Below are 22144 nucleotides of genomic sequence, written 5' to 3'. Positions count from 1 at the left end.
ACTGTGAAAGACTGAAGAACTCCGACCTACCATGATTCCAGGGGATCAAGGATAAAGCATGCTACTTACCTGCTGCCCAGTGGACTTCATACGCAGGATGAGCTACACGTTTTTAAAAAATAGCCTATGTGGGAAATTGTTTTTTTGACCACGTATAACACAAAGGCTTTGCTTTTCTTTTTTTTCGGGTACAGGATAAGGGTGATGGAGAGAAAATAAATGTTAATCAATTTTAAAAAAAACAGTCCCATGAAATAAACGTTGTAGTCTTCTTTCCCAAATAAAGTTTTCCATAAAGAAATACCAAAATGTTCTGACAGAGTGTCAGACCTGGAGTCAGGTCTGAATTCAAATCTGGCCTTGGGGTGCTTTACCAGTTGTGTGGCTCTAAGGAAATAATTTAATCTGTCTGCCTTGGTTTCCCCATCTGTAAATTGCAGATAATATCATCTAATTCTTGGTTATTTTGGGGATAAAATGAGATAATATTTTAAAGGCATTTTTTTAAACCTAAAGCACTATATATAAAAATTTATTATTATTATTAATGCAGAAAATTTCAAAAGCCAGCCCAAGGTTGCCCTTCCTAACTGAGCAAGTAGCAACTTACAGAGTTAAGTGTTCCCTCTACAACTGAAGGGTGGCCAAATCTGCTTTCCTGTATTCACACTGGACTGGAGGTGATAATAGTGTGATTGCACATAAGATGATGTGACTGTCATACATTTCTCATGGAATGTTCAGAGTTGAAAGGCACCAATTTATCTAGTCCAACATTCTTGCTTTTATACATTAGGAAACTTGTGGTTTGTCCTTTGCTCTCAAAGAGGTCACCATGACACCATGGAGATGATGCAATGACTTGCAATGGATTAGATTTGAGTGAGGAAGGGCTTTGCAAAGTCATAAGGCTCACTTTATCCTCCACAGCCAAGATGGCCCAGGATACAGTGGGAGACCTTGGTCTTTTTAAGCTAAGGTCTTTCACAGTTCTCACTTTGAGTGAGGCAACACCCATTCAGTGAATAGGCCAGTTGAAGAAGTGGGTCAAGGAATGGCCCCTTTGATTAAAAAAAAAAAAGTCTAACTGGGATGGGGAAGATCCTCAGGCTTGCTGGTCAAAAGAGAAACAATTACTAAAGTCCAGGAAAGGATATGACTTGTCCCAACATCAAAAAATCAATTAGCAACAAAGCTTTCACACTAAGTAAGAAAGCAGTATTGCTTTTTTTGTTTTTTTAAAAGCCAATCAGAGCAACACTTGGCCTAGCCTTAAATACCCTAGAGGGTCATGTGAGCCCAGAAACCCAGGTTACAGCAGTGAGAGAGAGGGAAGGAAGCAGGGGAAGATTAAATTCTGTTAAGTCCCTCCCTCTCCTGCTCTCCACCATCCAGAATGTTGAGAAACACAGCATCTCTTAATCCCTTACTGTCAGACCTTCAGCAGGGCTGTGTGGGGTCCAGCTCAAATCAGCTCTCAAGAGTCAATTGTTAAATTTGTAGTTGTGAGCATTTACACCTCTGAGGACAGAAGTTAGGTCTTGGTTTGTTGTTTTGTAGGTCTAGACTTAAGAAAGTGAGAAAATGTTATGTAAATTAAACTTAGCAGTGTGTGAAGCTTACTCCTCCCACCCCCAACCTCCCTTGTTCTGTTACAGCTACTCCCCCAATTCTAAAGAGAAAAGCCATTATTACCCCATCTCTGAGGCCAGGTGTCAGTGACCTAGAATAAGTGGTCCCCAAAATAGGGACAGAAGCTGGACCTGAGACTTCATTGCTACATGGAATTCCGAGTTAAGAAAATTCCTTCTTCCAGTACAGGTTGGCCCTTTCTCTGAAATGTCAGAGCTTTAGAAAGCTGCCTAGCACCAAGAAATCATATGCAAGGATGTACTGATAAACTTTAACTGGCTCTCATACATGACATACTTTAAAGTTTAACATGCATTATATAACATTTTCTCCATTGCTTTGTTAAATCTAGATAATCAGCAGAACCATAAATCAAGTCCTGATTTCCAGTGTTTGCCAAAGTCAGAAGGTGTAAACGTTCAGTCAGTGTTTGCCAATGTCTGAGGTGTAAGTGAAAATTACACAATCTGCTCTCCAGAGCTCGGTGGAGCTGGCTTCAGCACACCCCCGGCCATGACCTGTACAGAGTCACACAGCTAGGCAAGGCCAACTGTCATACTACCTTGTGACACTAAGCAGGGAGGAAAAAGACATAATTCGTTTGCTTTTGACACCCCTTGGAAAGCTATGAGGAGGTTTGAATCTGTTGTTTCTCTAAGGAAAGACAACCCAAGCTTCTTGAACATTGTACTTTATTGGAGGATTAAGAACAAGTGTGCAAATCCTGAAATCACTCTTATTTATTGAAACCAACCAACAATAAGCTTATTATGAAGAAACAAAATGCTCCGTGCACATCCGTGCCTGGCATTTTTACTTCTGTGATGCTCTGATATAAAAGTGCATTTATGCTGTTTGACACTAACTGCCCCCAAATTATGAGGACAAAAGCTGCCTCAGACAGAATGCACGATGCACAGATAGATGTGTTCATGCTCGCACACACGAAGAATCTAGAGAGCAAGAAGACAGCATAGTGGACGCACATAATTCTATGAAACATCACCAAAATAAAAACTTATTACCAACAACATTTTTCTCTATTAAATTCATGTTTATTGTTTAAGTTGTTTGTTTGTTTTATCACAGTGGAGATTAACTTAGGCTTAATCATCCGGTCAGTGCATGTACTAGCTACTTTCTTCAATACCAAAAACAGTAAAACCAGCTCATTCATACACTCTAAGTCCTATTACTACCCCACCAATCATTGCCTGTGTTTATGCATGCTCGTTTAATTGTCCCGTCATGCTAAGAATGTAAAAAAAAAAAAAGGAAAAAAGAAAACAGAAAAAAAGCATAGCTAATAGGCTTATTTATAATACCATTTCTTCAAGTATTCAGAAAGCAGCACACTTGTCTGCACTGTATATCAGAAACCTATTTGTGACACGAATTTGCACAATGGCATGGTGGCTCCTGGTGGGATTGGTAATAAAATGTTGCGTCACTGTGTATGATGGTGATTCTTCCATACTCTTATCTAATTTTCATAACATTTCCCATGTTAGTGAACAACACTAGATAAATGGTTCTTTTCCCTTCCCTCAGTGAGACGTGGGATTTAAAACTATATATAAATAAAGCATACACTCCGCATCTGTAGTGCAAACACCAAGTAAACAGAATGACATGGAAATAAACTCATAGTTGCCGACCCTGACAGTTTCTGCAGGATGGATCGTTTTGGTTTTATTCTGCCCAATTTCCTGCATCCCTGTTCTCAATTCAATACTGTTGATGTCCCATGTCAGCCACAATGATTGAAAGAGACTGCCAGGGGAAGGGAGCAATGGAGATCATGCTGGGAAAAGAAAGACATGATCTCCGTGGTCTTTATGTATGGTACATATGGTTTGATTTTAAACCTCTTGTCAAAAGGCAGTTCCCAGCTAAGATACGTGTTTGTCCTGTTTTGAGAGCATAAAATATTGGCAATGATGTAATGAAGATAGAGCGGCCCAAACCAATAAGGAACAAAGAAGATGCTTACTTTTTTCTCTCTTCCAATATAGAATTGTTCAAATGGAACAAATTTTAGGTATAAATATCCTATTATAGGAAAGACCTGAAGTATTTTTTATATACCAATTTCCCCCCCAAAAAAAAATGAGAGGAAGAAAGAAAGGAAGGAATGGAGAGAAAGATAGGAAGAAAGGAAGGAAGAAAAGGATGAGAGAGAGAGAGAGAGAGAGAGAGAGAGAGAGAGAGAGAGAGAGAGAGAGAGAGAGAGAGAGAGAGACAGACCCTTTCACAATGCTATGCGTATAAGGTCAAACCTTCTGCAAGGACGTCGTTGTCAGAGCTTCATTTCTTCTTAATTATTATCTATAACACATGTGTGCTTTGTTTAAATTATTTTTTTAAAAATCCCATAAAATTTGTCCAGAGGAAAGTTATTGGTAAATGGAAAACACAAGAAGAAAACAAAAATATGTGTACATCTTAAGTGACAATCATTTGTACCCTTACTTAATTTCATGTTTTCAATAGCAGAGACCAAAAGAGTTTATGTACAGTAAAAAGATCATTTTCTCCTTCACTGCTCAGTTTAGGGAGGACACATTCTTTCATAGTAATATTCTGAGTCTACAACCTGTTAAATTTCTGGGTGCCAAACATTCTGGGATCATGGCCTTATTCTCAATCTCATTCTCAGAACTGTTGTGACTTCAACAAATTTAATATGTAGCTAGCTGAAATTCTCTCAATTAAGAGATAAGCATTAAAAAAAAACTAAACTAAAAAAACTTTTTTGAGGACAAAAAATTTCTTACCTGGGTCATATACATTCTGGTTTTAAAACTAAAAACTGTTAGGGTCATCCAACTGATTCAAAGAATTAAGGCTGCTAAAAATGCCAGTGCCAAAATAACCTCTCTGCATCAGTATTACGAATAAGACGTTTTTGCATTTTAGGTTTGTGCCTTTTTTTTTTTTTAAGAAATCTTAGTTCCAGAGAATTTCATCCTGTAAGATTACCTAGGGAAGTGTTAGACTTGTTTACTGAGGTTTTCCTTTAAGTAGCTGTTAGACTAAGTTACAGTGATAAAAATTCAACTACTGAACTGATTCCTCAAGACACTGTAGGTGGGTTGGCTCATTTCATTTTCTTCTCATGTTTAATGTGGCCATTCCTTTTATACTTGCCATTGGGGATTCCATTGTGGTAATGTCCATTAACAGTGCTATGCTCATTTCTAGACCAGAAACGTGTGCTTTGTTTGTAGGTGAATTTGACCATTCTTGTCAAAACAAAGTAAAGTAAGGCAGCACCCAGTGACAGCACAAAGACGATATCCAGTAAAAAATATTGACAGAAAGAGATGCGGTGAACAGCGGCCTGTAGGTGGTCTGCTCCGTTATGACGGAGAATGTAATCGATCCAATAGACAGTTCGATTGACAGGGTGAGTAGGCTGATCCTTGTGAATTTCTGATAACTTCTGGGCACGTGCACGGTAGCTAAGTGACAACAAGTGAGGAGAAAACAAGGTTTAAAACGTTAATATCCCACATTCTTGAACGGGACTTGATAATAACAATTTGTCTGTTGTGCAGTGGGTAAGTACATCATGCAAGGGAGGAAGGACAAAACAGGACAAGATTCACTCTGTAGATACACTGTTTGTCGAAGGCATGATTATGGTAGCTTTGCCTAACAAGCAGGCACTCACACCAGACCAGCTGTACACACTAAGACAACAAGTGAATGGTCCCTTAATAGGTTTCTTGGCCTGCCTGTGGTTTCAGATAATGGAGCAGGTGGGAGATAACTTCTCAAAGTACCTAACTTACTTATTCACAATATTCCCATGACAATGTTTTCAATGGTGGTGGTGTGTTTGCACTGGACAATAGGTTGCCCCTCAGCCATCCCCCATACTATCATTTATTTCCAATCTCTCCCTTTTTATTGGCTCATTCTCAATAGCCGAGAAATATACACTTTCCTCACTTGAACCTTCCATACTTGCCATTATCCCATATCTCTTCTGCCCTTGGCTGATAACCTCCTTGAAAATGCCCTGTTTACAATAAGTGCCTCCACTTTCTTTTCTCCCACTCTCTTAACCCCTTAAAATCCAGCTTCCTATCTCATCATTCCACCAAAATTTTTCTCTCCAAAATTACCAATGATCTTAGTTGCTAAATCCAAAGACCTTTTCTCAGTCCTCATTCTCCTTGACCTCTCCGCATCGTCTCATACAGCTGATCACTCTCTCCTTGTTAGTCTCTTATCTCTAGGCTTTCAGGTAACCCCTCCCTCCTGGCTCTCCTTCTACCTATCTGACCACTCCTTGACAGTCTCCTTTGCTGGATCCTCTTCCAGATCATGCTCTTTAACCATAGGTGTTCTGTCTTTACCCTCTTCTTCTGCTATACTACTTCACTTGGTGATCTCATCAACTCCCATGAATTTAATCTGTGTTGTGATTCTTGAATCTGTCTATCCTGCTCCAAATTCTTTGATGCCCTCCAATCTTTTATCTCCAACTTCATTTCATAATCTCAACCTAGATGTCTAGTAGACATCTTAAATTCAACATGTCCAAAGCCAAACTCATCATCTTCCCCCCCTAACCCTCCTCCCCCTCCTAACTCCCCTACTACTGTAGAGGGCAACACCATCCTCCCAGTCCCTCAGGCTCACAACCTAGGAGTCATGGTGGATTCCTCACTACTTCTAACCCGCCTGCCCCCCCCCCCATCTAATCTGTTGTCAGGGTCTGTTGATTTTACCTCCACAAAATCTTGCCCCCTTTTCTCATCTAACACTGCCACAACTTTGGTGCAAATGCCAATCACTTCACATCTGAATTACTACAACAGCCTGCTGGTGGGTCTGCCTGTCTTGCATCTCTCCCTACGCCAATCCATTCTCCATTCAGTGAATTTTCTAAAACACAGGTCTTACCATGTCAAAACACTCCCCACCCCTCAATAAACTTCAATAGCTTATAATCACCTCCAAGATAAAATAAAAAATGCTCTATTTGGTATTCAAAACTCTTCATAACCTACACCCCTCCTACCTTTCCAATCTTCTGACACATGCTCTTCCATCTAGTGACACTGGCCTCATGGCTGTTCCAGGAGCAAGAAGCTCCATCTCCTGGATCCAGTATACCTTGTATCCTTTATCTAGCTTGCTTTGTACATATTTATTTGCATGTTGTCTCCCTGTTAGATGGTAAGCTCCTTGAGGACAGGGACTATCTTCTGCTTCTTTTTGTATCCCCAGCACGCAGCACAGCGGCTGGCACACAGTAGGCACTTAATATTGACTGACTGACTGGACCTGTGACTTTATCAACTTGGGAACTCCTAAAGAGGAAACCTCTTCTGCCAAGGCAGACAGTCGCCTTCCTTGTTGCCCAAGATAATGAGAAGCTAAAGTTCCTCAGGGTTACATACAGCAAGTACGTGTCAGAGGTATACGGTGAACCTAGGTATTCCTGACTCTAAGACTAGGTCTCTATTCACTAAGCCACCCAGACTCTCATAATATACACATAATAATATAATAGAATAAAGTTTAACTTTTCTAAAAGATGTAATAGCATAACCTGGCTTCTGAACCTTCAGAGTCTAACCCTTTCCTGTGAAATTTAATATTACTTCTAATGGGTTAATAAAAGAGAAACAGAAGTTTCCTATTACAAAGTTTAGTGGTTAGGAAATGTTCATGGAGAGAAAGATCATCCTATCAATGTCAAACTGGGACACTAGAGAGACCTAGAAAATGAATTTTAATCATTTATTTGTAAATAACAATAATAAAATCCACCCTCAGATACAACTTAAATCTCGCTGCTAGAAAATGAAAGTAAGTCATATTTGAAATGGCTTCTCTGGACATTTGATATCACAAGCTTGGAAAAGGATATCATAAGCCTGGTTACTTTGGATAAGGCATTTGATCATCTGTCTAAACCTATCTCCATATCTATAAAATAGGGCTGACCAACTGGACCCATGATTTCATTAGCATAAAGAACTTTCACGTGAGGCAGTTCTCTTTCTCAGAGCAGGCTGGTACCTCCTCTGCAATTTACAGTCTTAAGAGACTGGAACCCTGAGAGGTTAAGTCATTTGCCCAGGGTCACACAGTCAGGATATGTCAGAGCTGTGACCTGAACGCCAGTATTCTAGGCTTTGAATCCAGTTCTCAATCTGCCATGCCAAGCTGTCGCTATCTGTACAACAGGGTACTGTACTACCTACCTGTATTACTGATCTCCCTCAGCTGTTGTAAACCACCAATTCTTTTTAAAATTATAAAGCCACATTAAGAATACAAACATTCATCTACTCAATGAGGCCGCAAGAGGCCCAGTCTCTTGTCAGATGATTCTTTACATATTTATCCCCAAGTCAATTGAGCTCAGACCTGTCCCAAACTGTTGCAGTGGCTTTGGGACAACCCTGGAACCATCTGGATTAGAATGTTAACTTATTCTCTGAGGACAAAGAATGTCTCATTTCTGCTTCTGTATGCCCAGCGCCTAGCACACTGACTTAATCACAGTATTTAATAGCTGACTGATCTGACAGATACAAAATTCTTAGATAGTACAATGACCAGACCAGTTTGCCAGAGCAACTGTCTCTATACCGATGATGACAGACAACTGGAACAGCCTCTTCATTTCTTAGACAATTTCTGAGGCCCAGTTCAGTCTTGGATTTGGAGGATGCTATTTACAAAAAATTGCCTCCACACTGACAAACCCCTTTCATTGAGCTGTTAAGGATCTAGTGTTTTCTCCTTGCCCTCTGGAAGTGGAGAACTTCTAGATTAGGGAGCTCCAACCTCAATCTTCCCACTGAAAAGAGGCCATAAAAGCCCTCTGGCCCAAAGACTCAAATTTTCAAATATTATAGACAGTTTACTCACTGGTTACCCAGTAAATGTGCTTTATCACCCATTGTTTTAAAATTCACACATTATTCATAAAATTCTTCATTGTAGAAAAAGCCACATATGTTTCAAAGTCAGACTTTGAAAAAGGAAAGGAATGTAGATGGGATTGTAAAAGCTGCTTGATCCAGGACTTTAAAGATACCCCTGCTATACAGATAGGTGTTTTTAGACTTACTTGGTAGAGCAGGGCTCAGCTGGGTTTACTGACAATGGAGAGTCTTATTATTTGGTTCTTCTTCCAAAATTACAGAATTAGTTGTGTCTGAGGGCATCACCTTTTAACCTCTAGAAAAGCCTATGGCATAGACAAAAATGCCCACGACAAACTACATTTATGCATGCAAATCTGGATGAAAATTCCTTTGGGAAATCAGAGCCAACATTTGCATGTAAATTGGAATCTGGACCTTAACAAGAGTGCTATGCAGGACAGTAAGAAAGGGCCTCACTTGGGCATTATCAGGTCTTAGAACAAATTATTACCATACGCCCAAGGGTAAGAGACAATCCTCGCTTGGTCCTGAATGTAGTGACACTTCCCTTATGACCTCAACCTAAAGATAACAAGACAAAAGTCCCCTGAGTTAGAACCTGGGCCTTCACTGCATGCCATAATGCATGTAACCATTCTGAAAGCCAGGTACAATAAGAAAGCTGCCCATTTTTGAGCAGGAGGCTGTGGGAAGGGTTGGTCAGCCCAGAATGGATCAAGCAGCTTCAGTAAACAGACCTATACAGAAGGGCCAAGGCAGGTGAGCTGCTCTAACTGATGCTGGGGAGAAACTTGGTAACTTCTAGCCACAATATGGACACTATATTGTTGTAATACTTTTCCATTATATGATGGAAGGAAGCTATGCATAAGACAGCATGCACAGAGATTTTAAAACCTCTTACCCTGTATGTTTCACCTGTTTCAATAATAAATTAAACTAGGAAATATTCATTACCTGGGATCATTAATAACTTTAACCAAGGCTTCGTATAAGTCCTGTTCAGTCATTGACTTCCATTCCAGCAATATCCCCATGCCTTTTGCCTGGACTCGGATCATTGTATCATAATGGTCTCCAAAGAGTGGAATACCCACCACAGGAACTCCATGATACATAGTTTCAAAAATGCTGTTCAAGCCACCATGGCTAAGAAAGGCTTTAATATTTGAGTGTCCTAAAGAAGGGAACAATGATGAAACAGGAATGTTACATGTACAGTAGAGATTTTCTTAACCTTTTTTGGGGTCATGGGCCCTTTTAACAGTATTTTGAAGCATATGGACCCCTTCTCAGAATACATGTTGAATGAATTTATAATTGAGGGAAAAGAAAAGGCTCAGTTAGAAGTTAGTGGAAACAAAGATGTAATTTTTCTCCTATCCAAATTCACAGACCTCCCCCCCATCAATCTATCCCCAAGTAAAGAGCTCCTATTGCACAGATACAAATCTGTCACAAGATGTTTCTAGAAACTGAAAACAATTCTGAATAAGTTATAGGTAATGGCTTTAAAGATTGGTATTTTGTAATTGGTTATTGGTAAGTGGCTTTGAAGAAACATTTTTAACAATTTTATTTTCAATTTGAGTGAGCTGAGATTTTATCATTTTTGAGGGAACTACCAGTATGGGAGCTCTCTTCATCAATACAGACTGTAGACTGTATCTTTCCTTTGATTTAGAAGAAAAGCCCTAATGAGTTGTCCTAGGTCAACCATCAGAGATCACACAGATCTAGAGCTGAAAGGGCCACAGAGGCCACCTGGTTTAATCCCTTCCTTTTATAAATGAGTTAACTGAGGGTCAAGGAGTTTAAATGGATTTTCTCTTGGTCGGACTGGTAGCAAACATCAGAAATGGCATCTGGACCCAGGTCCGCTGACTCCATGGTCAGAATTTGAACCCAGGGCTTCCTAACTGAAGGTTCAGTACTCCACCCATTATCCAACACTGCCTCTGGTGAAACAATGAGAATAGAGCTGCTAAATGAGGGGAAAAGTTATATTTATTTACACACATACACACACATGTGCATGCGCGCGCGCGCGCGTGTGTGTGTGTGTGTGTGTGTGTGTGTGTGTGTGTGTTCGTGTTCTGAATCCAGCTCCTTGGACTCCAGATCCACCATTCCTTCTACTGTATCAAGTTTGGGAAACACTCATCTGGCAGACCAGAGAGTTCAGGCAGTTTAACCACATCATTAGGCTAGTATAAAGACAGCTCACATTTTGTGGTGCAGTAGGTTAAACCAACCTACTAAAGAGGCCCAGGTCAAATGGAATCCTGAGATTTTTACAACTAGAGGGACCCTCAAAGATGACAGTCCAGATCAGAACATGCAAAAACAGTTCAGGTCTCTGTGGACCTAAGGGGGCCATAGAACATTACATGATTCAGTATAGGCCATGGCAAAGGAAAGGGCCCAAGAGAGACTGGAGCTGTTTTTTTCAATGCTGCTAGGAAGCTACTGGTTGAAGTAAGAGTTGAAAAAAAGGAGTCTTAGATGGGAAAGATTCAGAGCAAAAAGAAAGGGGAGGAGAAGAAAGGGAGAAGCCGGAGTTTGTCCTAAAACAAAGCCATAGACTCATGGGACTCTAGATCGAGAGCTGAGAGATCAACTTATAGATAGAGGAGAGTGAGGATTTTTTTTTTAATTTATTGTTCTACTGATTGGCTAAATTTAAGAAATTGACTGAGAAAAACTGAGCATGAGATTTAATTGTGTCATATGAACATTTTTGCCCCAGAAAGCCACCAGTTAAACATTTATTAGCACACAACTGATCGTGCCCTTAACTTAGAGGTGATGGCATTTACAATGACCCTTGTATTTGGCCAGAATACTAAAATCACAAAGACCTGCATTCAAGGAGACTTTCTGGCTATGTAACTGTGGACAAGTCACTTAATCTCTTAATACTCTACGTAGGCTTCAAGACTATAAGTTAAAGAGAAGGTAAGTGAAGATCATTAAAAAATGGGAGAGTAATGCAGAGAAGAGAAGCCCATGCAGAGAAAGACTAATAACAAAAGGAAGGAATAACAGAGAAGGCAGTGATTAGCTTGGGAAGTGGACAGACCCTGAATAAATGGACAGAATGTGGAAAAATACTAATCCAGAGGGAAACCTTATTAAAATATGGTAGAATTCACTACAATGAGTAAGGGAGAGAGGTCACGATAGTTCTCCCTCAAAGTACGTTCTTAGCTATGGAGGGAAAATTGATAGAATTTGATGAAGAAATTGTTCTCTGTGACCAAAGAGCTATCTGAGGTTACCAACTGACTACCTGTAAGGTATTAAGGGACACTCAGAAAGGCCTCCTGATGCTAGTAATCAGAACGGCTTTGTCAGGATGTTGATCCCTGGTTGTTTGGACAGCAAGCTGACAGTAGCGTTTTATTGTATAGAGAACAGAACACAGTGTTGTGGTCTGAGCAACTGAGGTGATGCTGAGAGGGTTGTGAGTCAGAAGGAGTGAAAGGAAATACACCATGAGGAAGTGAGGTATACTCGGATGGGAATGGAAAACCATGCAAAGATAAGTGACCGAGCTGAATAAGATGTACTTGGGTAAGGATGTGGAACAATTAGGAACAACTCCTCAACACAGTGCGGGTATCTTGGTGCGGATGCCCAGAGTAAGAGTTAGTTGTCCTTTTGCATGAACCTCAATTTAAAGATCATAAAGCAGCAATGAGGAGGCCTATGCTAGGTATGGCGGACTGCAACACAGCACCAAAGAGGAACCCAGAAGGATAAGGGCAAAGGCTGTCATCAAGCAATTGGAAGACAGAGAGAGAGAGTGGGGCTCGTTACATGGGAAAAGATGACAGGCAGACAGCCAGAGCGCTCTTGTGGTGTTGGAAGAAATCAAGGAAGGCCTTCAATGCAATGGGGTAGACTTCCTGTGACAAACATTTAGAAAATCACACAAGAGACACAAAAGATGGGAAGACATTTCCACAATTTAAAACTAAGTATCACAGAATCAAAGGGATTGGTTAAAATTTCATCCCATTCACTCTCTCGCCCTACTAAATTCTTCTTTTTTTTTTTCAGTGACCTTTTAAATTCAACTAAACACCAAAATGTAGTTGGCTGGAATTCAGAAGACTTGGATTGCACTTGCATCTCCACCATCTTTTAGCTGTGTGCAAATTTGGGCTAGTTCCTTAGACATCTTTGTACTTCAGTTTCCTCATCTGCAAAATCAGGGTGAATTAGGTGGTAATTTCATAGGATGTTTGTGAAAATTTAAATGACATAAGTTTAAAAGTACATTGAAAAAAGTTTTCAAATGCTGTACAAAATGACAATATTGTTTCTGTGATAGGAAAATACTATATGTACGTATAATTGTATTACACCTTGCAGATATAATCAATAATTTGCTAACAAGAAGAATATTTAGGAAGCCTACGAGTAATTTAAGAATCAAACTATTTGATAAAACTTATCATAAACCTCCAGTAATCCAAGGATCAAACTATCTGAAAAAAAAAGTATTTTTGCATAGTTCTCAAGATATAAACATGATGACTTCATTTCCACAATTAACAACAAACAGATGCAATACATAACAGCCTCACCAAGCAGGTCATTCTGGGGTAGCCATTCTATGAGTTTTGTATTATTCCCAAGATTCTTTGGTTTGAGTCCAGAATACCTAAAATGCAAAGTTAGAAGAGAAACCATTCAGAATACAGAGATATGAAAAATGTACATGACTAGATGCAAAACAAATTAAAATATATTAAATTTAGCAATTTATTCCTTTACACCATTACAGTCAAATACACCATGTTTGACTTAATAACGAGGAAGATCAATTTGATGATTTTTCTGTACTATCATTATTTGGGGTATGACAAAAAAGACATTCATGTTTCCACCTTATTGCCCAAATAGACTGTGGTGTCCATGAGGGCAAGAAGCATGCTCTATACGGAAGGAAGGAAGGAAGGAAGGAAGGAAGGAAGGAAGGAAGGAAGGAAGGGAGGGAGGAAGGGAGGAAAACAAAGAGAGAGGCTGTCCAGACAAGGACCTCTCTTCAGTCTCATTCCTTATACACGCAGAGAACATGAAAGTTCATATGCATATACCTATGTATGAAACGGTAGTTAGGATAGGATTTTAATGAGGAGACAGCCATTCTCAGGAACAAAGAAATGTCACAGAATCAGGGACAGTTTTGTGGCTCAGAAAAAGCTCATTCTTCCTCAAGCCTGGGTGAACAACTGGATGAATATCCATGGAACTAAAGCAAACTCACATGTTCAAGAACTGGGGGGGGGTAATGTAGGGAGAAAACATCACTGCCTTCCTCCTGCTATTCAGGTGTGTACACCAATTGTGAACATAAGTTAGGTGATACGAATTGTGGTCCACCAAAGAAGACACATCAGAGTGGGCCAAAAGAAAAGGTCCCTTTTTACTGCATGTGTGTGAACCAGGAAGGAACCCCTTCAGAGCCTCTCCACGTTCTAAGTTCCCTCTCTCTGGAACACTAACACTTCCCTCTGAACTATGAGCCCTTGGACACACATAATTCCCAGTCTGTACCAGCTCATTCCCTCCACATTTGTTTGTTTCATGGTTAGACAGAGAAAAGGACTTTGCTTACTAGTTAGCTTATCAGTTATAAGAAGGCTATCATGCTTTCAAAGGAGGCTGTCTATTTTGCTACCGTGACGATCCAGGAGAAGCCTCTGGATTTCTGAATCTAGTCTTTCAGACTACCTATACTCTACTGATAACTCCTTTTCTCCTGGTAACTTTCTGTGGAAACCCTGGTTCCCCATTCTGTACCAGACACTCTGCTAATCACTAGGGACACAAAGACAAAACAAAATCAGTCCTTGCCCTCAAGGAGCTTACATTCTAATGGGAAAGTGAAGGAGAAGTGATAAGCACACACTATATACCAGGCAAGATAATAAACACTTTACAAACACTAACTCACTGGATTCTAACAACAACAACCTTGGGAGGTAGGTCCTATTATTATCCTCATTGTATAGTTGAGGAAATTGAGGCAGACAGAAGTTAACTGACTTCCCCAAGGTTACACAGTTAGTGTCTGAAGTCATATTTGAACTTAGATCTTTCTGACTCCAGGCCTAATGCTCTAACCATAACCATTATACAAGCTAGCTGCCTCTAATGAGAGAGACAAGATGTATACACAGAAGTACATAGAAAACAAATAGAGGACGTTCTGAGGGGGGAATAGTTAGTCTCATTAATATTCTTATTTCGGAAATATCAAAGTGCCCCCAAAGCAGGTGCAATAAACTGAGACATTTATATGTATAATATGTGTATGTGGCTTAGAGGCAAAGACTGTCATTTTTCACCTGTGTATCCCAAGTGCCTATCACAGTGCCTTGTACATATGCATTTAATTAGTAATAATAATAATAATAATAATAATAATGATAATAATGATAATGCAACAATAATAATAGCATTTATATAGCCCTTTAAGGTTTGCAAAGTACCTTTTACATTATCTTGCTTGATATTCCCAACAACCTAAGAGGTAGGTACTATTCATATCCCCATTTTACAGATAAAGGAACTGAGACTGGGAGAGGTTAAGGGATTTGCCAAGGATCACACAGCCAGTAACTGGTGGAATCTGAACACCTGTTTTCCCAATTCCAAGCCCAACACTTTATCCACAACATTGCCTAGCTGCCTTAATGCTTCAAATCAATGTCTAAATTGTAATTAAAAGGAAATAAAGGTGTTTTCAGAGGTAGAAATCAAGTTTAGAATAAATTTGAGCACTTCCCATTATGAGAAATTATGCTGCCATTATGCCAACTTTGGTTAGCTATAGATCTGATATCCCCTTAATTAGTTAGATAATTTCACTAAATTCTCCCTTAAATTTCAATTCACTGAGAAACCAGATGAAGAACTCTGAGTTACCATCTAACCTTGAAAAAGCATGTTTCTGGATCCCAAGAGTTCAACGATGGGGCAGATGCTATGTAAATCAAAGGCATATAAATATTCCCTGGCTTTCTTATTGCCTTACCTCCAAATCACCTTCTGTGGCAACCTTGACAAGGTTCCTGCTAGTTTGTGGGTGATATCTTCTGATAAATACTTTACACCAGCTCCAAAAGACACCAGGACAAAGCCATGCTCATTAGCATCATTCACCCATCTTTGGAGATCCTGTTAATACAAAACAATCAATTAACTTCATGTAATATCAGGTCATCCAACGATCAGTCTGTAGAATAACGTTTTGTCTCTGTATCAGGCAAATATCACTTCAAATAATATCATTTCCATCTTTAAGTGCTCAGGAACATTACCCAAAATATAGCATAGAATTTAAAAAAACAAACGACTAGTTTTCAGAGGTAGGTTCCTAGCAATCTAATTTCAAACAAAAAATCATTTTGATGATTCCATATAAAGAAGGGGGTAAGATGTTCAATTGGAAAAGATCAGCAAAAGTGACAAAAAATATATCAATCTGAACTGGTGAGTGACAGACAATTACTGCATGCCGTAATGATAACATAGGAACACAATCTCAGCAATCGGTGCTCAAGAGATCAATGATGTCAAAAGGCCAGAACTGATGGTATGTACTTTCAAGAGTGTAAAACTGAAAGCTATAGGTAAGATCTCAAAAAAAAAAATCATATAATTTTAGAGTTGGAAAGGACTTCTGAGGCCACTTAGGACCGTGGACCTTGGGCCACATTTGGCCTGCCAGCTATTTTTGTATGGCCTGCAAGCTAAGAATGATTTTCACATTTTTTAAAAATTCTTTTCTTTAATATTTTTAGGCAATTGGGGTTAAGTGACTTTCCCAGGGTCACAAAGCTAGTTTTGGTCTGAGGCTGGATTTGAACTCAGGTCCTCCTGACTTTAGGGCCGGTGCTATCCACTGCTCCACCTTGCTGCCCCGATTTTTACATTATTAAAAGGAGATAGATGGATCGGTCAGGTTTGGCACGCAGGTCATAAACAACCTGTACCTGACCAAGAACAGCTCCTACAGAATACTCAGTAAGCAGTCATCTACCCTTTGCTTGAAGACCTACAGTGAGGAAAAAGGCACTACCTCAAGAATGAGCTCATTTCACATCTGGATAGCACAAACTGCTGCAAAGTTTGTTTTGCTTTATTGATTCTTATCTTGAGCTGCAATCTGCCTCTGTGCCGATTTCACCCACTGTTCTTAGCTCCCTCTGGAGCCCAGCAGAACAAGTCTCATTCCTCTTTCAGGAACCAGCCCTTCAAACGAGTGAGCCTAGACACCCAAATCTTCCTCTCCTGGCTAGAACTCCTCCTGACTACCTCAACCGCTCATTAAATGGGATGGTTTCCAGGCCAAAATTTTCCTAAAAGGTGGTCCCAGAACTGCCCCCTCCTCCCCTCTTCAATCTGCCCTGGCTTTTCATTCTGTGCCATTAAGAAATGGCTTTCGGTACATCATTGGGTTTATAGCAAGTTAAGTGTCCAATTAATGCTTAGGGATAGATAAATTCGAATTAACTGACATACTGCTAGCCTTCAGCTGCATAGATAATTGATGGTAGGTTGTCCACAGAAGCTGATTTCTAGGAGTCCTAACAATTCAAATCAACATAATAGACACCATGCTTACTAAGTGCAAGGCAAGAAGGCAGTGACATTTGTATTTTAAGGACGTTTTTGTTCATTTTTGCTTTTATATTACGATTTAAAGAAAAATAACAGATACATACATATATACACATATATACGTATATGCACACACACACATACACACACAGATGTTTGTTTGTTTGTTTTTCCCTCCCTCCAAGTCCCTATCCCAATAGAAACAAAACAAATATGCATGGTGATACAAAAACAAATTTCCTCACTGGCCATATCTAAAAAAATACCTACACCATTCTGCACTCTGAGCCCACCACCTCTCTGTCAGGAAGTGGGTAGAATGAAAGGCCATAACCAGAGTTCTTCCAGGTTTCTAAGTTTTTCTGTCCTTACATTGCTGTTACTATATAAACTGTTCTCCTAGTTCTGCTCATTTTGTTTTCCATTAGTTTAAGTAAGTCTTCAAGGTTGTTTGTTTCAGAACTTTATTGTTGTAGCACAAACTGTTCTTCTGTACATGTCTTTGTATATTTTTTTGAAATCATCTTTTCCCTCATTTCTTACCACACAATAGTATTCCATTACTTTCATGCATCACAATTCATTTTGCCATTCTAGAACTGATGGACACCCTTTAGTTTCCAGGATTTTTGCTGCCACAGGAAGAAATGCTATACACATTTTTTTTACATATAAGATCTTTTCCATTTTCTTTTATCTCTTTGGGGCTACAGTCCTAGCAGTGATAGAGCTGAAATGTTTAGTAATTTTTGTATGTAATTCCAAATTGCTTTCCAGAATGGGTGGACCCATCCACAGCTCCAAGAAAGGAGGATAATAAATAGAATATCTAAAATCAATAAATATGTTCCACTTAAAAAAAAGAAAACTTCAGATTAAAATGTAGTTTAGGAGTTCTCAATGTGGGTTCAATTTCAGGAGATCCACAAAATTGAATGGGGGGAACTAGATACACACACACACACACACACACACACACACACACACATTTATATTTATTTTTACTAACTTCTAATTGAAATTTAGCACTTACTTCTATTATAAATTTACAATAACAACAACAACATAATCATCAGAAGGGGTCCATAAGCTTTTCCAGGCTAAAAAGAGGTATGACACCAAAAATGGTGAAGAATCCTCACTTTAGTAAAAAAAAAAAAAAGAAAAAGAAATGAATTAAGAATAAGGATAATTGGGGTAACTTCAAATTCTTTCACAACAAACTGAGGCAACAGCTTTACTTTATCTCACCAGCCTAAGATTTTTCCAGAACACATTCTAATTTACCCAAGAAGGGCCAACAGTTACATGTGCAGTGTGACACAGTGAGATGCAGAGCTAGATCTAAAATCATGAAGACGTAGGCTTGAATTTGGCCTCAGTCACTTTCTAGCTTTCTGGGCCTCAGAATCCTTATTGGAAAAACAGAAGGGAATGGTCTCAACAAACTCTAAGGTCCTCCTTATCTATAAATCAATAATCCACTGAACAGGTAAAGAAACGTGACTGTATGGGTATAGGTGATCACAATTCACTGGTTCCATAGCAATTCCCTGTACACGCATCTGGCAGAAAGGGTAAATTTTCTCTATGCTATATGTGCGTATGTAGGTATAGGCAGGTATCTTTGGGGCAACCAACAAATATGGAAATGGATTAACAACTGCTATGCCTCTTCTGAGCTGTCTGGAAACAATACCATTCTACAACATCCACCCTCTTCTGACACTGGAGTACATTGGATTAGACTTTGGCTATGTCAGACATTGTGCAGGAAGATGAATACTAAGCAGCTTCATGCCAAGAGAGTTTAGTTTTCATGAAAAAGAAGACACATGGAGAGGAAAAAACAAGAGCCTGCATTTCTCATTTTGAAATACTACCCAGTCTCCATTCATTCCGACCACATCTCTCTCAGTGTCTGGGTAACTGTTTTTATGCCTTGGGCTAAGCCAGTAGTGTCAAAACTCAAACAGAAATAGATCCCTCCCTACCACATGTCAACTTAGAAAACCACAAATTGACATTATCTAAATTGTACTGTCAAACATTTCCCAATTACATTTTTATCTGGTCTGGGCTACACTTGGTAGTTCTACACATTTTTCCTCTGCATTCTGGTCCAACCCATAGCACCAAAATTCTGGTCTGAAGTATGTTGTTAAGTGTCAGGGATACAAACAGAAAAGTAAGAAAGCCCCTGCCCTCAAGAAGCTCACATTCTAATGGGGGAGACAACACATTTAGAAGTCAGTTGCAAGTCAGATACAAAAGTCCCATGGTCTTTAGAGTAGAGCAGCAGAACAAGTGGTAATGCTTTCTCTTTAATGTCATTTCCACTGATCAAATGATACCTATTTCTGATGCTGAACCATGTAACAGTGACATAGTTTCCTCATAGTTTTGTTACTCCAAGAATAAGAAGTATGTGCTACCCTCAAACAAGACTTTTGGTATGTAATGACAACAAGAAATAATGAAATGTCTCTGCCAAAGGGTAACACATGATAATTTTCTTTCTTTTTTAGAAATTCTATTTATTTTATGCATTTCTGTCATATAGTAGAATAGAAAAAATATGATTATAAAAAAATTGTAAATCCATTATGTACTACTTGCTACTCCTTTTAAATATATAAAGTTATCATGTAACTTTCTTTTTTTTCCCCTCCCTCCTCCCATGTTTGAGATGGCTATATTAGACACAAACGTGTGTGTGTGTGTGTGTGTGTGTGTGTGTGTATAGAACCATTCTATACATACTTCTATTTACCAGATCTTCTAAAAGTACAATATGGCCTATTCTATTTACATACTATACAATCAATAGTATTAGAGAAGAATGGGCCCAAAACATACTTTCTTTTACACAGGTAGATTTCCTGTTCCCTTCACAGTGCTCTCTTTGTTAATGAAAGTTAACGTGGTAGCCTTTTTATTGAGGCATTTCCACTTTACTACCTGTTAACAGTCAGAGAGCACAGGCTTTGAAGAACAATGAAGAGCTGAATGAAAAGCATGAGCCAACATATTAACAAAGGCTGGCATACGTGAAATGGTATAATGGATGTCATCAGGGAAATTATAACCAAAAAGGGAAATTATAACCAAAAAACAAGATAAGCCAATCACCTAGTGAAAGAGAATGGATAGAGTCAGTCAGTCAGTCAATAAACATTTATTAAGCACTTACTATGTGCCGGGCTGGGGATAAAAAGAAAGGCAGAAGACAGTCTCTGCCCTTAAGAAGCTCAGGATCTACTGCAGAAGACCACACACAAATATGTGCAAACAAGCTATATAAGAAGAAAATAAGAAAAAAAATAAAATAAAAGAGGAAAGGCATTAGAATTGAGAGAGCAGGAAAATCTTCCTGTAGAAGGTGTGATTTTAGCTGAGACTTGAAAAAACCCAGGAAGCTAAAAGGCAGAGTTGAGAAAGGAGAGCATCCCATGCATAGTCAGTGATAATGCATGGCTTTGAGATAGTATGTCTTGTTTGAAGAAGAGTAGGGGAAAAGGACTAAACTGAAGAGAATGAGGGTAGGGATGTAAGAAGACTACAAAGATGTAGGGGGGCATAGATTTTGAAGGATTATGCCAAAATAAGGATTTTATATTTAAATCTAGAGATGACAGAGAAACACTGGACATTTTACTGGTGGTGATGGGGAAGGGTAACATGGTCAGGCCTGTGCTTTAGTAGATCGCTTTGATAGCTGAACGGAAGATGGACTGGGATGGGGAGAGATTTGTGGCAAGCAGACCAACTAGTGGCCACTGCAATAGACTAGAAGTGAAGTGATACTCTAAAATAATGAGAGTAATGGCAGTGTTAGAAATGAGAGGTGGGTACATGTGAGGGACACAACAAAGGAAAAATTGAGAGGCTTCTGACAACAGACTGGCTATGTGGGAAAGGTGAGAGAATGGGGTGTCAAGGATAATACTAGGTGTCAGGCTTGGTGACTGGGGAAGATGGTGGTACTCTCAATAATAATAGGGAAGTGTGGAAGGGTCTAAGGTCAGAGTTCCAGTCGTACGTCCATCAGTCAACTTGCATTTATTTATTAAGTGCTTAAAAATGTGCCAAGCACTGTGTTAAGTGCTGAGAGAATACAAATAAACTTATATATGCATAAACTTATATGTATATACATAAATATATACATGAACATAAATATATGTACATAACACAAATACATATTCAAATATATTTTATGTAATATGTAAAATATTATATGTGTATATATTTTTTCCTTGCTCAAGGTTTTCATAATCTAAAGAGGGATACAACATGCAAACAATTACATACAAAAAGGTACATATAGGATAAAATGGAAAAGGGGGGAGTCTCAGAGGGAAGTCACTAAGATTAAGGAGGACTAGAAAAAGCTTCATGCAGAAAATGGGATTTTAGCTGGGACTTGAAAGAAGCCAGGAGGCAGAGGTAAGAAAGAAAAGTGTACCACGTATGAAGCAACAGCCAGGGCAAAGGTCCAGAGTTAAGAGATGAATGTCCTGTTCAAGGAATAGCAGGAGGATCTACTGGGATCCATGAAATTTCAAGAGCTCTGGAGGACTGTTCCTCTCCTCACCGTTGTTTCCTCAGCATATTATGGGAGGTTTAAGGGAAGGAGTGAACAAAATTGCCCAGAACAGGCAGGCCAGATGTGTTGTGGATTACCTCATCAGATACCTACATTTATGGGATCACACATCTACGTATGTATCAAAACCTCATATGGTAAGACACAGCAAAAATACTTTGTTGATCTCAGGGCAACTAAATCTCTAAATGAATATCTGAGCACAGTGAATACTTCTGCCTTTTCCTTGTCCATAATATATTACTGTTACTCATTGTAATAACATTATTTCTGCAGTGGCATTATTCAGTCATTTCCACATGAGTGCTTATCCTGAGTTACCCCAGACCCCAAAGTACTTCAC

At 39.2% G+C, this 22144-nt stretch overlaps 1 protein-coding gene across 2 annotated transcripts in view; it reads right to left on the bottom strand.

The window, feature by feature from the left end:
* Positions 1-2307: 2307 nt before the first annotated feature.
* Positions 2308-22144, bottom strand: part of UGT8 (UDP glycosyltransferase 8) — an 88961-nt gene continuing 69124 nt past the window's right edge. For both annotated transcript variants that reach the window (XM_021001356.2, XM_021001355.2), the window contains 4 exons: positions 15604-15746; positions 13148-13224; positions 9510-9729; positions 2308-5096 (listed from right to left, as the gene is read on the bottom strand). In XM_021001356.2, the coding sequence (XP_020857015.1) occupies positions 4733-5096; positions 9510-9729; positions 13148-13224; positions 15604-15746 (804 nt within the window). In that variant the 3' untranslated portion in view covers positions 2308-4732. The remainder of the gene's footprint in view (positions 5097-9509; positions 9730-13147; positions 13225-15603; positions 15747-22144) is intronic.

The sequence above is a fragment of the Phascolarctos cinereus genome, unplaced genomic scaffold (assembly GCF_003287225.1).
Source record: "Phascolarctos cinereus isolate Bilbo 61053 unplaced genomic scaffold, phaCin_HiC Scaffold_9;HRSCAF=440, whole genome shotgun sequence".
In the NCBI taxonomy this organism is placed as follows: domain Eukaryota; kingdom Metazoa; phylum Chordata; class Mammalia; order Diprotodontia; family Phascolarctidae; genus Phascolarctos; species Phascolarctos cinereus.
This window is presented reverse-complemented; position numbering and strand designations above follow the sequence as displayed.